This window comes from Zootoca vivipara, chromosome 2 (assembly GCF_965207765.1).
Source record: "Zootoca vivipara chromosome 2, rZooViv2.hap1.1, whole genome shotgun sequence".
NCBI lineage: Eukaryota > Metazoa > Chordata > Lepidosauria > Squamata > Lacertidae > Zootoca > Zootoca vivipara.
In genome coordinates, this window is record NC_142584.1 from 14,238,821 (window position 1) to 14,255,150 (window position 16,330).

At 44.2% G+C, this 16,330-nt stretch overlaps 1 protein-coding gene across 1 annotated transcript; it reads right to left on the minus strand.

Annotated features, from left to right (window-relative positions):
* Window positions 1–1,113: 1,113 nt before the first annotated feature.
* Window positions 1,114–15,587, minus strand: LOC118081596 (transmembrane protease serine 12-like). The gene is made up of 4 exons (XM_088664383.1): window positions 15,435–15,587; window positions 13,562–13,896; window positions 10,256–10,570; window positions 1,114–2,196 (listed from the first exon to the last, which is right to left on the minus strand). The coding sequence occupies exons 1-4, from the start codon at window positions 15,529–15,531 to the stop codon at window positions 2,185–2,187; spliced, it is 759 nt and encodes a 252-aa protein (XP_088520509.1). The 5' UTR covers window positions 15,532–15,587; the 3' UTR covers window positions 1,114–2,184.
* Between the last annotated feature and the right edge of the window lie 743 nt (window positions 15,588–16,330).

Genomic DNA, 16,330 nt, shown 5'->3' on the forward strand with positions numbered 1-16,330 from the left:
ACCTAGGTTTAAGGTGCCCTTTAGCTCCAAGCTTTTATGTCTCAGGTTTTAGCACTGCCATCCAAAGTACAGATAAGATTTCCCTTTTCATACTCAGACCTTGCTGAGCTAATCTGCAACTAGAGATTTCCCCCCTACAGCTCACTTTCCAGGAGCAGTAGTTTCAATTGCAACATCTTGGCCCAAGTGTAAATACCAGTAAGTATATACTTAGCAGACCTGGCTAGGTACCCTGTTTCCCCTTTTTTAAATACGTAGTCATAAAGTAAGCCATGGCAGGATTTTTAAACATTTGAGAAATATAAGACATACCCCGAAAATAAGCCATACTTCCGCGCCGCGGAAACCAAGCCCCACAAGGCACCTCCACTCACAGAGTCACTCCATGCGGCCGGCACTGCAGGAACACGATCAGCTGTGAGGCAGCACTCCAAGAGCGCCGCTTAACAGCTGATTGCGCTCCCGCCTTGCTGGCTGCATCCCCGCGCTCCGCCTTCTCGTCCACCGCCGTCCCTGCCGCATCTGTGCTTGCCGCCATCGCTGGGCTCACTGCTTTTCACTTGCCTGGCCCGGCCAAGGAGCTTGGAGAGCCCTGCAGCGGCGGGCGGAGTGCCTAAGCCAGCGGCCTCCGCCTGGCCTGGCCAAGGACGCCTGCCGCCCCGCCACCCGGAACCGGTGGCTGCTGCAGCGCCGAGCATTCAAGAGAGCCCAGCAGCGCCCTGAGCCATAAAAACCGTACCGGTAATATAAAAAAAAAAGACATCCCACCGAAAGTAAGCCACCCTGTGTTTTTTTTGAGGGGAAAAAGTTATGACGGTGTCTTAAAAAAGGGGAAACACGGTATTTACTTAATGAAGAAACTGGTGTGACCATTTTAGTAATAGCTTCTGAAAAACCCAATTTTACCAGTATGAAATTACAGGATTGTAGAGGACCCCCAAACCCATTTAACACCAAATCATTAAATACTTTACTTTGCTGTAAGAGAAGTTGCAGAAAGCAATTAATAACAATAAACATGGAACTATATCTTATAGACAAAATTATCATTTGTAGATGCTCCTTTGGGGGATAAGGACTAAAAAAAATTACACTATTATTTCAAATACGCCTGTATTCAACTGTATATTACGTTTTATTTTTTAAATGATACAGAAAAGCATGGCAATGGTACATTTCTTATAGAATATGGAAATATATATTTGGGATAGGGTCATTTTAATTTTGTAGATTATGCCTCTATGAAGAATTAAAGCATTTCTTTCACATACTAAATTATAATTTTCTGCATGTTCTGAAACCATGCTCTTTTTTCATATTGCAGCCGATCAGTACAATACTCACAATATAACTTACAGCCCCCCCAAAATAAATGTAACTGAACAACACCTTTTGGATTGACGTTTTTAATGAAGGATTTTTCCATTCATTTTGGACAAGGTTAAGCAACTGAGTACAAAGCATTCATTATTATAAAAACAAATGGCGCCATATACTTGTTTTCAAGAAGAATGAATACGTTTTAAAAGGGAAAATATAAAATTCCAAAACAGCAGGACTTTTCATAGTACAAGATGGAAGGTTACCAATCCAACGGTCAAAAACATGAGAATGTGTTGCAAGCTCATAGAAGTTCTGCTGAATATTGTGACTGCTTTATCTATCCATGGTCGATAATTTTTTGCACGTATATAGATTCCAGGAAGTTTGGGTCAGCCACAGCCAACACCAAAACTGGTGATTCCTATCAGATAAAACTTGGTGTAATCTGGAAAGTAACACATCAGAGGTCCTCCACTGTCCCCCTGGAACATGAAAAACAATAAGTTTGAATTTGCATCTCATGAATAGGCAAAAAAAAATACTGTATACAGTTTTCTAGGAAATATGGATCAATTGGGAAAGCCTGAATCAGTAATCAGGCTTTGCCATGTTGCTGTTTGATAAAGGTATGCACACAGATGTTTAAAGCAAATCATTTTTATTTACACACATCAGAAACACACACATGCATGCACCCTTTGGCATTCAGGGCTCGGACATAGGACAGATATTAACAACCGACAAGCTCTTTTCATCCATCTATTCAGTTAAATCTTCCTTTTCTCCATACTCCATTTTCTCCTGCAGTTTCAAAAGTACTTTTCCATCGATTGATGCTTCATCAAAATTACCACTACGTAGTTATATAGCACCCTGTAGAAAACAAAGAAGCTTTATTAACAAGGGAAACCAACATACTAATAAAACACAAACACGCACATCATTCAGATACAAAACTCTCACCTACAGAATCTCCTCCTCCTGCTCTTCAGTTAAAGCTTCTTTTTCTTTGTGCTCGTCTATTTTCTTCTGCAATTTCAAAAGTTACACTGCCATCCACAGCCTCTACAGGTAGGGAAATGGATGTGGCCTCATCCATTGGGGTTTGAGCATTAATATTATATACACATATATCTACCATCCCACTCTAGACCATAATTGCTGGAATTTGCCAGGAACAGGCTTTCAGGGTCTGGATCCTGTCCTGCTGTAAACATCGTTACAGGTAAGCGTGCTGATGTGGGCTCCTTGCCCTCATCCTTCAGGGAATGGACACACAAACAAGCCACAATAGCCTACTGGGTCAGAATCAAGGTATTTACAAGGATTGCAGCTTCAAGTTCAGGGTCTGGTCTCACTGCAAACATTGTTACAGGTAAGCTCTGGGTTGTTTTCTTTCCAGCAAGTGTCGCTGGGCAGCTCAAGATGGAGGCGTTTTTTTGTTTTTTGTTTATCTTGAAAAACAAAAAATAACACCACCTGTGATTCAATCTCATTAAAAGGAAGGAATACATTATATCTACAATAATTTGAAAGGTTAAAGTGTGTATACTTCAAGTATTACAAACTATTCTACCCACCCCAAACACAGGGGTGTGTTTGCATGTAAACTTTATTGTGTGAGGAACTCCAGAGTGGCTAGTTAGGACTGCAAGTTGGGTATTTGTTTTTGTATTATTAAAAAGCTCAAAACTAGGATATTTATGGTAACTTGTTGACCAGTAGGCTACAGTATGTGTAACAGAGTGTTTAAATCTTGTACAACACCTTGTGAAATCTGTGTCAGCCAGAGATGATAGATTTCACAGCAGAGCAGAAAGGGTAGCAACAAAGAAGTTGGCTGGGTGGAACAAGGTCCGCCTGAAACCAGAGGCAGCAACCTTCGAGGCTGCCTAGTTTTGGGGGGCATAAACCTTCAAGGATGAGTGTATAGTGCTATAAGTATTTTAAGGAGGTCTCAAATATAGAATAAATATTCATAAATGCACACATATCTAAAAGTATAAACAGTGGTCGTTTCCAGGACCCAAATGCCACCCCCAGAGCCGCTTGCCAGGAGACGGGGAGGGATGGGAAGGGGCTCCGCACTCCTCCCTGTCCAAGCGGAGTCTCCTCACGGCGGAGCCATGGGCCTTGACCTGCAGGAAAGAAACCACCCGCTTGATTTGAGAGATCCAATGCCATCGCATCCTTCCCTCCCCAGCTGCGCCGCTTGTTGCGCGGGAGGTTTTGAAGCAGCTTCCCTCCCGCTCCCCGCCTTCCTCGGGGAAAGCGCACACCACGCACAGCTCCGCCCGCTTTTTGGCGGCGCGCTGGGCAATCCTAAACGGGGGACGAAGAAAGCCCGGCTCACCCTCCGTGGGAAGCAGAGATGTTAGGTTCATGGTTACGGCTTGACACAGCAGCAGCACCAGCAGCGGCTGCCCTGCGACGGCTTTGCCGCACCGTCCGTCGAGTAAACTTTCTCGTCCGGCCGAAGTGACATTAGCGCGGGGGAGGGGAAGGGGGGCGACGCACGCATCGGGAGCTTCCGCGCCTTCTTTACGCCCGTCGGTTGGATCGCTTGTTCCTCGGGGCGGGAGTCTCCTGTCGGGGATCGATAAGGGAATCCCGAGAGCCGGTAATGAGAGAGGATGGGGACAGGGCCGGCTCTAGGTAGAGTCCCGGTAGCGCGGGATGCGAGGGCACCGGGCCGGTAGGCCGGGTGCTATGTGGCAAAGCCCGTGGAAGCCATGCTGCGCCCTGCGAGGGCGGGGGCGCCGGAGGGATCCCCGCCCCTCAGCGCCAGGGCGGCCGACCTGCTCGAGACTGCCCTGGATGGGGATGACCTCTCCCCTTGCCCTACGAAAGCGAAGCTTCCTATTATTCAATCCGAGGTTAGGAATCCAAAAAACCGCCTGGTGAAATGTGACAGCGATGGCAGCTGATGCGGACTTTGCCCGTTACAATAAATCGTATTTTACGAAAGTAATCGGGGCTAAGAGAGGCAAAGGGGTGGGGCATGGGTGCTTTTAGCAGTTAAAGGGATTTTGATAAATGAGGACTGCTATGCCTAATAATGATGATGATTTTATTATTTATACCCCGCCCATCTGGCTGGGTTTCCAAAGCCACTCTGGGCAGCTTACAGAACATTAAAAACTTGTAAAGGTAACTAAAGGACCCCTGGACGGTTAAGTCCAGTCAAAGGCGACTATGGGGTGCAGTGCCCATCTGGCTTTCAGGCAGAGGGAGCCGGTGTTTGTTCACAGACAGCTTTCCGGGTCATGTGGCCAGCATGACTAAACCGCTTCTGGCGCAACAGGACACAGTGATGGAAACCAGAGCACACGGAAACGCTGTTCATCTTCCCGCTGCAGCAATACCCATTTATCTACTTGCACTGGCGTGCTTTCAAACTGCTAGGTTGGCAGAGCAATGGGAGCTCACCCCGTTGCAGGGATTTGAACCACCAACCTTCTGATCGGCAAGCCCAAAAGTACAGCGGTTTAGAGCAGTAGTGCCATCCATGTCCGATATAAAAATGGTAAAACATTAGGCATATAAAAAATTGCCATCAGGTGTCAAGTAGCTGTTTATTTGCTTGACATCTGAAGGGGGGGGGCGTTCCACTGGTCATCTGGCAAATCACACATCAGAGGACCACCACTGTCTCACTGGAAAATGGAAAATAAAGAAGACAATCTAAGTGTTTTTTGACAGTATTCGGAAGGTTTCACATGCAGAGGGATTGAGATACAATTGTTTTGAGTTTTACCTCTCAGAAATCATCAAGAGAAAATAATCATTGCTAGGAAATAAGGATGAGTCTGGAAATAATGGATTGAGTAATCTTCCTTTGTGGCTCAACAGCAGTACCAACAGGAAGGCCACTTTAAAAATGTGATCATTTGGGGTGGGTGGGGAGAGGAATTCTAGACATAGGCTCAATATACATACCCTGAAAATCAAGCTAGTCAATAATAGTACTGTACCCTGTTTCTCATATTTTAAGACATACCCATAAAATAAGCCATAGCAGGATTTTTAAGCATTCAAGGAATATAAGCCATACCCCAAAAATAAGACATAGTGATAGGCACAGCAGCAATGCCGGCCGCGGCAGGAGGAGGAGGAAAAAAATAAGACATCCCTTGAAAATAGGCCATAGTGGTTTTTTTTGAGGAAAAAATAAATATAAGACATGTCTTATAATATGAGAAACACGGTACATGATATTCAATTTAATGTTAGCTACCTTAACAAGAGCCATGTGTTTATTACAATTCTTGCCTCACCCTCTCTTGCCAAATTCTGTTTTGGAGGGAAGCAAAGTGGAAATAAGTGAATACCTTGAGTTTTTATGCACTGCTCTGCTTTCATTTATTTTATGTTTTGAAATATATACCCCACTTTTCTTTCTAAAATAAACTCAAAAGTCCCCACTCTTATTCCTAAGCTACTAGTATATTTAAAAAAATCCTTCCAGTAGCACCTTAAGAGACCAGACCCACCCTCTGACTATACATAGGGTCTGGTGCCTACTGTTTCAGTGTATCTGAAGAAGTGTGCATGCACACAAAAGCTCATACCTATGACAAACTTAGTTGGTCTCTAAGGTGCTACTGGAAGGATTTTTTAAATTTTGTTTTGGAATTATGCCGCATGCAATCTCAAATTAATATTAGGCACATGAAATTATGCCTTTGCTTGAATTTTACTGTGACGTGTCAATGAGACCATTTCATCAAATGAAGAAACAGCAACTTATTTCAATTTTCCAAGTGCTTTGGTAGACCGGTGTTACCCTCATCCAGTAATGATATTTGAGCTACCAACAACGAGACAAATTTTCTTCAATTTGTTTTGAAACAGAATTATCTTCATTTTACCAGGCAAGTGTCAACATGTCCACTTTCAGAGCCAGCACAAAGCTGATTCCTTGATAATCGTCCATTATGCCAATCGTAACTATTACAGACTATTCCACTATTGAGTGGAAAAACTTTTATTTCAGATTCTTGCAATATATTTCTTGGTCTACCTATAATGAATACATAAAATACAGCTGGTAGTATGCCTCTGTTTAGCATTCTGTAACATTGAACAATATGCAAAAATGCTGGCTATTGACATCTTTTGGTCCAAAGTAACCAGGGGCAATGGGTTAAAGTGCCACCTAATGGATCGAAATGGTTTCCAGAGAGTGATAGGGGATGCTTTATCCCATGTTGATGGCCTTTCAGCCGATTCCCTGGTGGCCCGCTGGAATGTGGAGTTAACCAGGGCTATTGACTGTTTGGCTCCGAAGCGCCCTCTCCGATTGCATGGAGCCTGGACAGCCCCGTGGTTCTCCACGGATCTGAGGGCAATGAAACAATCACTGAGACGGCTAGAGCGCCGGTGGCGGATAACTCATTCTGAAGCTGACCGGACACAGGTTAGAGCTCAATGTCGAGCCTACCAAGTGGAGGTAGCGACGGTGAAGAAGACTTTCTTCGCCGCCTCTATTGCATCTGCGGAAAACAGCAGGAGACTCTTTCAGGTGGTTCGCAATTTAGCAGAACCACCTGCTCCATCGGGGCCCAGTACAGGCCACATGATCTCCCGCAATGATTTTGCAAAGTTTTTTGCAGATAAAGTCGCTCAGATTTGGGAAGAGGTAGACTCCACCGTGGGAGCAGGGCCGGGGCGGGGGAGTGCTAGAGTCCTGTCTAGTCAAGTTGTGTGGGATCAATTCCAATCTGTTATCTCCGAGGATGTGGACAGGCTGCTTGGACGAGTGAAACCAACCACCTGTCTCCTTGATCCTTGCCCATCCTGGCTTATAAAAGCTAGCCGGCAAGGGCTCGGCAATGGGCTTCATGGGTTGGTGAATGCTTCTCTCTGTGAGGGAGCCTTCCAAGACCCGCTGAAAGAGGCGGTTATTAAACCACTTCTTAAAAAACCGTCTTTAGATGCGGCCAATATGGCCAACTATCGCCCAGTCTCAAATCTTCAATTCCTGGGCAAGGTGATTGAGCGAGTGGTTGCTGAACAACTCCAGCCATGCCTGGAAGAAGCGGACCATTTGGATCCCTTCCAGTCGGGCAGGCCTCATCATGGGACTGAAACTGCCTTGGTCACACTGGTCGATGATCTCCGGCGGGCTAGGGAAAAGGTGAGAGCTGTTTCCTAGTTCTGCTGGATCTCTCAGCGGCTTTTGACACCATCAACCATAACATCCTTCTGGACCGTCTAGAGGGCTTGGGAGCTGGGGGCACTGTCATACAGTGGTTCCGCTCCTTCCTCCTGGGCTGTGTTCAGAAAGTGGTGGTGGGGGATGAGTGCTCAGACCCCTGGGCTCTCACTTGTGGGGTGCCTCAGGGTTCTGTCCTCTCCCCCATGCTTTTTAACATCTATATGCAGCCGCTGAGAGAGCTCATCGGGGGTTTGGGCTGGTGTTCATCAGTATGCGGATGATACCCAGCTCTACCTCTCTTTCAAATCAGAACCAGTGAAGGCGGTGAAGGTCCTGTGTGAGTGCCTGGAGGCGGTTGGAGGATGGATGGCGGCTAACAGATTGAGGTTGAATCCTGACAAGACAGAAGTACTGTTTGTGGGGGACAGGAGGCGAGCAGGTGTGGAGGACTCCCTGGTCCTTAATGGGGTAACTGTGCCCCTGAAGGACCAGGTGTGCAGCCTGGGAGTCATTTTGGACTCACAGCTGTCCATGAAGGCGCAGGTCAATTCTGTGTCCAGGGCAGCTGTTTATCAGCTCCATCTGGTATGCAGGCTGAGACCCTACCTGCCCGCGGACTGTCTCGCCAGAGTGGTGCATGCTCTAGTTATCTCTCGCTTGGACTACTGCAATGCGCTCTATGTGGGGCTACCTTTGAAGGTGACCCGGAAACTACAACTAACGCAGAATGCGGCAGCTAGACTGGTGACTGGGAGCGGCCGCCGAGACCACATAACACTGGTCCTGAAAGACCTACATTGGCTCCCAGTACGTTTCTGAGCACAATTCAAAGTGTTGGTGCTGACCTTTAAAGCCCTAAACGGCCTTGGTCCAGTATACCTGAAGGAGCATCTCCACCCCCATCATTCTACCCGGACACTGAGGTCCAGCGCCGAGGGCCTTCTGGCGGTTCCCTTGCTATGAGAAGCCAAGTTACAGGAAACCAGGCAGAGGGCCTTCTCGGTAGTGGCACCCACCCTTTGGAATGCCCTCCCACCAGAGGTCTAAAAATGAACCCCACCTCCTGCTGATAAATGGTCCCCACCATGCTGTTTGCAAATAAAATTGTCACGTAAGATTTCACAGATCACTAATTGTACTTATGGTAAACATCAACTTGTTTGCTTTATAAAAATAATAATAATCGATATACAAATAATATATTATTAATGCACTAATAACAGTGCAATCCTACATCTACTCAGAACTGATTCTCACTGAATTCAGTGAGGCTTACTGTCAACTAAATAGGTACTGCCTTATGACTACCGGTATTTCTTTTCAGATTAAGAACAAATATTTTCAATTAGGGTTGATTGAATTTAAATAACAAACTGACAGCTGACTAATGGGCTGATATTGCTAAATATATTAAAATCAGTTGTGGGGTTTTGAGGAACTTTACCTTTTATAGAACAAGGTGAAAGCTTAGCCACTTCACAGTCAAAAAGATCAGGACACACTTAATGTTCACAGTGCTGGTTCTACCACGTAGGTGTGAAACTATCCAGTCTCTAAAATGAATTGTACCAAGATAGATTCCTGGATACTTTTGCTGGCCACAGCTAATGCTTGAGATGGTGATTCCTATCAAATAATATTAGGAAACATTTGGGAAATGGCACATCAAAGGTCCACCACTGTCCCCCTGGAACATGAAAAATATAAAATCAAAATTTGAGTGTTGCTTATACTGAAGTATTTTATATGCAGAGGGGCTGTAAACTAATTAGTCTGAACAATGCATTTCATGTCAAAAGAAAACAATGCTTTCTAGGGAAACACAGATAAATCTTGAAATCTTTTTATTGGGTAATCTCACTTTGGCTGGTTTATAGTACCTGCAGATAAGTTGTTTATAGAACCTTATCATGTGTTCTGAAGAGTCCAGCTACATGGTCAATAAACTTAAGACTTAAAATCAAGCGAAAATCCCAAGAATACAATATGATCTAACAATTCTTAGCTCTCATAACATGGTGGTGGTGATGGTGATGCACAGAGATTATGTGAAAGACACACACACCCCTTTCTGCTTTCAGGTTGCTTTTTTTCTTTGGAAGCAAAGTGGTACAAGTGTTCAAATTAGAAAAAAAAATATGGCTCCTCTATCTTGCCCTCTCACCACTCAGCCAAGGGCCTGCAACTTATGTGGGGGTTACATTCCAGGGAGCATGCCTAAAGCCAAAATTGTGTACACTCAAAGCCCACCGGGTTCATTGGAAGGTGGGACGGTCAAAATCATTTCCCCCAGAATCCCATCCCCTTTTTATTTTGTGCCACATACATAAAACTGAATGTGTGCAAGCTGTGAGCTTACTATAGTTCTATTTGATAAAAAAATTGGTATTAATGGTAACACGTTTTCAACCACAACTGGAATCAGTTTCTTTCCATATCTATATTATAAAAAGTAAGTTGCCCTTTCCCCCTTCACATCCCCTCTCCTCCCCACCCTTTCTAAGTCTATGAATCTGCAGACAAGAACTTGTGTTTGCTCTAGATTTTTACAGTGCTGAGAGCACTTTTACAAACATTATTATCTCACTTGAATTTCACATGGCTGTCTCTGTTGTCTATTTTATCACACAATGTACTGTAATCTTAATTTTTATTTTGTAAATTTACTTAGTGCTACTTTGACATTCTACCAGGCAATATAATTTGTCTAAGCAAGCCACATAACAGCATCTGTTGGTAACATGGTTTACAGTGGAAATATCTCTGTTTTACCTTACAGGTGTTTTCGTGTCCACTTGCAGAGTCAGCACAAATCATATCCCTTGATATTCCATGCCCTGAATACCAGCGATGTCTAGCACAGATGTACAGTGGTATAATGTCTACCTGAGATTCTTGTAATGTATATTTCATATCACCTGTAAAGAAAACACAAAATATTACTGGAAGTATGCTTGTGTTCAACCTTCTGCATCCAGTACAAATGTTATAAGCCTGATGCAGCAGACCTTCATCCCCTTGTGCAGAATCTACATGTGTTGTCAAACAAGGCTTAGAATTCCTTCTAACATTTTGGAGAAACAGAAAATTTTGTCAGCTAAAACATGAAACTGTAGATGCGATCTCATTTATGCTTGTGTGACTGTCATACCGTGTGACCTGTGGTGGTTCTTATTTTTTATTTTGTTAACAGTACATGAGATTAGCAGGCTGCTGTATTTTTTTTTTTACTGTGGTATTTTCCTTTTACTGTATATCTTTCCAATGATGCAATCTTTAAGTGAGCAGCCTGTGTGGCTGGGGGTAAAGATGGTGCAATGAGTCAATACCACATCATGCACATGGATAACAATTCATACATTAATACAGTGCAATTCTATGGTACCTGTGAGGATATTCTAGAGGCCGTAGGAAAGGTTGGATATACTTCGCAGACATGAGAAAATAATCATTTGTAATGGTGCTAGGAAACAAGGCTATGGCAACGGAATCATTCTTGCCCCTACTGAATCAGAAGTCCACAATTTCCCCAATTTCCCCACTCTAACCCATCCTGCCAGCTACTGATATAAGCAACAAACAGGCAAGGGTCAACCACAGGAGGAGACTTCTAGCAGTATAATAAGGCTGAGATGTTTCATAAGGCAATACAGGACCAGGACAATTTTGGGCATCTGTTCCTGGGGACTCCACCCACCCCACCTGGATATGGGATGAAAGACCAAGTAAAAGTGTGCGTGTGACGAGACTAAGCTGTAAGCAAGTACAATTTGTGGCATAATTGCTGGTCGTGGGCTACATCTGTCGGGGACACCATTGCACCTGCAAGCACCCTCTGGCACCAGCAAAAGATACCTACTGTACTAACAAATGGACACAGTGAAAATCCAGATAGAAACCAGACTTCAAAGTTCTCTGCTGGGCTGTATGTAGGCTGAGCATGCCTCCTTTCAAAACTCAGTTCCAAATGGATGCAAGCCCCCCTCCATTCGCTTCTGGGCAGAAAGAGTACAGGATGTTAAAAGTGACAACACTGCAGAGACTGGTGGTTGTTTGGTTAAGGGAGAGCCACAGAGCCCACATGTTCAATCCCTGCCCCCAGTTTTTAATTGTTTGGCACTTTTAAGGGTTTGGGGGTCGTCGTCCCCCCCCCAAAAAAAACCAGTGCCCAGTCAATAATGAGACTAGGAATAAGACTGAACTTCAATAAATTTATGTATCATCCTGCCAGCCAGCAGTTCCCCACTAAGAATACATGCAAGCGAAACCCAGGTTTTCCTCAGGTGATATAAATCTCAATGTATTGATATCAACAAAGCTTTCTGTGTTCACTAAAACAGTGTTTCCAAAACTTGGGTCTCCTGCTGTTTTTGGACTACAATGCCTATCATCCCTAGGTAGCAAGACCAGTGGTCAGGATGATGGGAATTATAGTCCAAAAACAGCTGGAGACCCAAGTTTGGGAAACACTGCACTAAACTAATATTAGATTATTATGAATGGAGAAAAACAAAAGATTTACCTCTCTCCTCTTTTCCCTCCCATCCACTTATATAACATGGGTTCTTGTCTGTCACTAGAAGAGGAATGTCAGGTAAGCAGATGGGCTGAATATATTCATTGTATTTGACAAACTTTATTAATTCAAATAAAGCAATGTCATTGCCATAGCTGTTCACTTTGAAATTAGAATGGACCACAATGTCTCTCACCCGGAAATTGACAGTATGAGTATGACGTTTATAAAGATGACGCAAGCCAATCACAACTCTCCAGTACTCTGGATTCCTAGGACAAAAAAACCCCTTGTATGGTTAATACAAAATTGCTGCTTAAGAGAATTTTAACTCTGAGCAACACCATAACAAAGCTCAAAACATGCAGTAATAATTCCACTTCAATTCAAATGTACTTCCCTTAATCAAAAAAAAAAAGAATAGATATCATTTTGGCAAACTGTTTAATACAAATAGCAATGTTATAACTGGCTTTTCATTCAGCAAGGGATTGATTTTATGACTGCAATACAGTGGTACCTCGGTTCTCAAACATCTCAGTTGACGAACCTTTCGGAACCCAAACGCCGAAACTGAGTGAGTGAAGCTTCATAAACAGTTACTTGGTATGGGCAACTGCTGCTCAAAGTCCAGAATCACCCTTGAAACACAGTACAGTATAAGAACCTGGTAGGGTGGAGTAAGTGCTGAGCGCACCATGTCTAAGCTAAGCTGCCTAGTAACCTCACATACTGGTGATGAAGTTGTTGAATCACCATGTGTAGCTACACCTTCACAAGGTCCAGTGAAATCAAGAAATCCCCCCATGGAAGTTCTTCAAGATGGTTGTATGAATCACCATTCAGAATTTGTGCATCTTTAAGTTCTAAATCTAGGTGGCGCTGTGGTTAAACCACTGAGCCTAGGGCTTGCTGATCAGAATGTCGGCGGTTCGAATCCCTGTGACGGGGTGAGCTCCCGTTGCTTGGTCCCAGCTCCTGCCAACCTAGCAGTTCGAAAGCACGTCAAAGTGCAAGTAGATAAATAGGAACCGCTACAGCGGGAAGGTAAACGGCGTTTCCATGTGCTCCTCTGGTTTGCCAGAAGCGGCTTTGTCATGCTGGCCACATGACCTGGAAGCTATACGCCGGCTCCCTCGGCCAATAATGCGAGATGAGCGCGCAACCCCAGAGTCGGTCACGACTGGACCTAATGGTCAGGGGTCCCTTTACCTTTACCTTTAAGTTCTAAATCACACGCTTCAGATCCAGTGTTACCTGCCATTCTTATTCCTTTTGGAAAATATAAGAAAGGTTGAGTATTATTTGAGATAGTGTTGAACTGATGGCCCTGGATCAATCACAGGTCTTCATGAGATGACACATCACTTGGATAATGTGAACAATTGAAGATGCCACTCAACACCCTTGGCAGCAGCGTGACTCGTACATAAAAATCTCAAATAGCATAAAATACATTCTTAAATGCAGTAATTCTAAAGCACTGGATCCATGATTGAAACATAGCTTATTCTGAGTATGTTTTCAGAAATTGTATTAATAAAATCATATTATTATTTAAGATTCGTGAGAAGCCTACCAAAATGATATGCACAGAATCCTGACATCAAGCAACCAAGCAAAAAGAGGGGGGAAAGAACCCATACATTTTTTCCCTTATACCTAAAATGGACAAAATATAAAGATACATACACCCATTCTTTAATGCAGTGTGCTGCTGTCAAAACTGAGTTGTTACTAATTAAAGATCCACCACATTTGTGACGATACCCGCCTTCAAAAACACGGTAAATTTGAAGACTAACAAGCCATGGCCATGCCCCGAGCTGAGCCTCATGATCACCTTCTATCTGAGTCCCAGTTTTTTTCTCATCTATAAGAGGCCTTGTTCCACAAACTAAAAAAAAAAACCACAAGTTATATTGGTGAGATGCAATGAATGTAAGTGTTCCATAAAACACAATCTGTATTCAGCAAGATGCTTAGAGCCACTTAATTTAAACTGATTGGTTCAGTACAACAATTCCAAAAATGGGTCACCTGTTAGAGAGCTGAAGCAAACCCATTTTGAATCACCATCCCTTGTTATCGGAAATGAATCCAAAATAATTTCGCAGCTTCTTTGATTCTCAGAATAAAAGGACACATACTTACAGGATGATATCCCAATGTTCAAAAGACAGCATAATCCATGTGCTTTGTTTATATACAATTTATTCAATATCAGGGCAGTATTCATAGTCTTCCCTCCTCATGTTATCCATATAACAGCATTGTTATGCTCAGGGAGCTTGGTGGCTTAGGGGACAATCCAAACCCAAGATCCACAGGGATGTGCAAATTGAAATCCAGTGGATTTCCAGGTCAGCTGGTCAATTCATGGAGGAGTTGGGCTATATATCTTAAGTATAATGTAAGTAAAATAAAAAAATTCCTTCTAGTAGCACCTTAAGAGACCAACTAAGTTTGTCATTGGAAGTGTTCATGCACATGAAAGCTCATACCAACGACAAACTTAGTTGGTCTCAAAGGTGCTACTAGAAGGATTTTTATTTTATTTTACAGTATACTTACAGTATACTTAAGATATATAGCCCAACTCCTCCACGAATTGACTGGACAGCCTATGCTGAACTTTAGGGCTGTACAGCCTATGCTGAACTTTGAACTTCACTCAGCTTGGTCAGTCAAGTTCCATTAACTTCTTAAGATTGCTCTCTTGGTGTCTATTTGAACTCAGGTCTCCCGAGCCATAGTTCAACGCGAACAGACTACATCATACTCATTGACATACACTTTTTTCTCTTTTTTTGCTGTAGCCTTCTCAAAAAATGCCTGCTATCAATGTAACGTCAAGATAAACCAAGTTATGATCACATTGTTAAGATCATCATATTGTCTTTGCACAAAAGCCCAGAGGCTGTGGAAGCAGCGCCCTTGAAACCTCAAAGTGGGAGCTGCAGCTGACGTGTGCTTGTCTCCGAACTTGGTAAATTAGAACAAATACCGACACAGGGCAACGTTGGACGTAACACGGCTTAATGGTGTCCTTTGCAAAAAGCGTGTCCGTGAAGAGACGTGTTTCAAAAGTATCTTTCCGCTGCGACTTAAACTACGGCCGGAAGAGGCGATACAGTTCTCCGTCCCTCTCCAAAAAATGGACTCTCACAAGCAGGTCCACACGCCTCAAACTCTATGCAAAAAACCGCGCGCAAATCCGTTGCCCACCGGCTCAAATATTGTACACGTGACTCCCACGTGAGGACCACGCCTTCACTGCTGACACCCAAACACCACTTGCTGCCGGGAGTCGTAGTTTAGAGAGGGTGAAGCGTACTCCATGCGCAGGCGCAGTTAATTCCTTCGAACGTGTCAGTGCCCGGCCCACAAGCGGCTTCGACGCCGGCACCGCACTTCGCGGGAACGGGGGCTCACCGTGTGTAGGGACCCCGGAGGGTCGGGCTCCGGGCGGTGGTCCATACAGCAGCACGAGCAGAGCCAGTGAGAACGCGGGGCGAAGCCTACGCCGCATCGTCCGTCGAGGGAGAAAAAATGGCGGCCAACCCGCCGCCTTTCCCTCTCGGCAGCAGTGACGCTGGGAGCGTCACGTGACGGGGCGCGCGGGAAAGCTCCAGCGTATCGGCAGTTTGTCTTCGTGGGACAGAGGGAAGCATGCGCTGGGAAAAGGGGGCGCGGGACCTGGGCGGCACCAGGGGAAGGAAAAAATATTTTAAAAACCGTTAAACCGACCCCAATCCTTCAGCAGTTCTTATAATAACTAGGTGGTATGGTTCAGGTGTAGGACTTGCCTATTAACAGCGAGTTGGGAAAAGCTCTCTTTTGCAACAACAAAGTAGCTACCAGGAGGAAAGGTGGGGTACTTTGTTTTATTTAGATCTAGATCTAGATCTAGATCTAGATCAGATGCACACACACTACCTCCGGGTTTCAGCGCTCGCACATGCGCAAAAGCACCAAATCGCAACCTGTGCATGCGCAGATGCGGCGCTGTGGGTTGCTAACCTGCCTCCCGCATGGATCATGTTAGCAACCCGAGCATCCACTGTATATATGCCCACCCACCCATCAGCCTGATGTCCCTTATGCATTTTCTTGACTGCTGTGGTTTTTCTGGCTCATGATGATATTTATATTATTATTAATAATAATTTATTATTAAGTCTGTGGAATGCAGGGAAGTTCAACTGGCACCTATATTATAAACCTTTTCTGTTTTGCACCAGGCAAAAACATTTTAAGCAGGCCTTTGGTTGACCTGATCGAAATCCTATACAGTGGTACCTCAGGTTAAGTACTTAATTGGTTCCGGG

Coding starts and splice junctions, on each gene's coding strand:
- LOC118081596 (XM_088664383.1), bottom strand. CDS start 15,531: ATGCGGCGTAGGCTTCGCCCCGCGTTCTCACTGGCTCTGCTCGTGCTG. Junction 13,897..15,434: donor CTCCGGGGTCCCTACACACG/GTGAGCCCCCGT, acceptor TTTTTTTTTTAG/TTTGTGGAACAAGGCCTCTT. Junction 10,571..13,561: donor TTGGTAGGCTTCTCACGAAT/CTTAAATAATAA, acceptor AGCTGACAAAAT/TTTCTGTTTCTCCAAAATGT.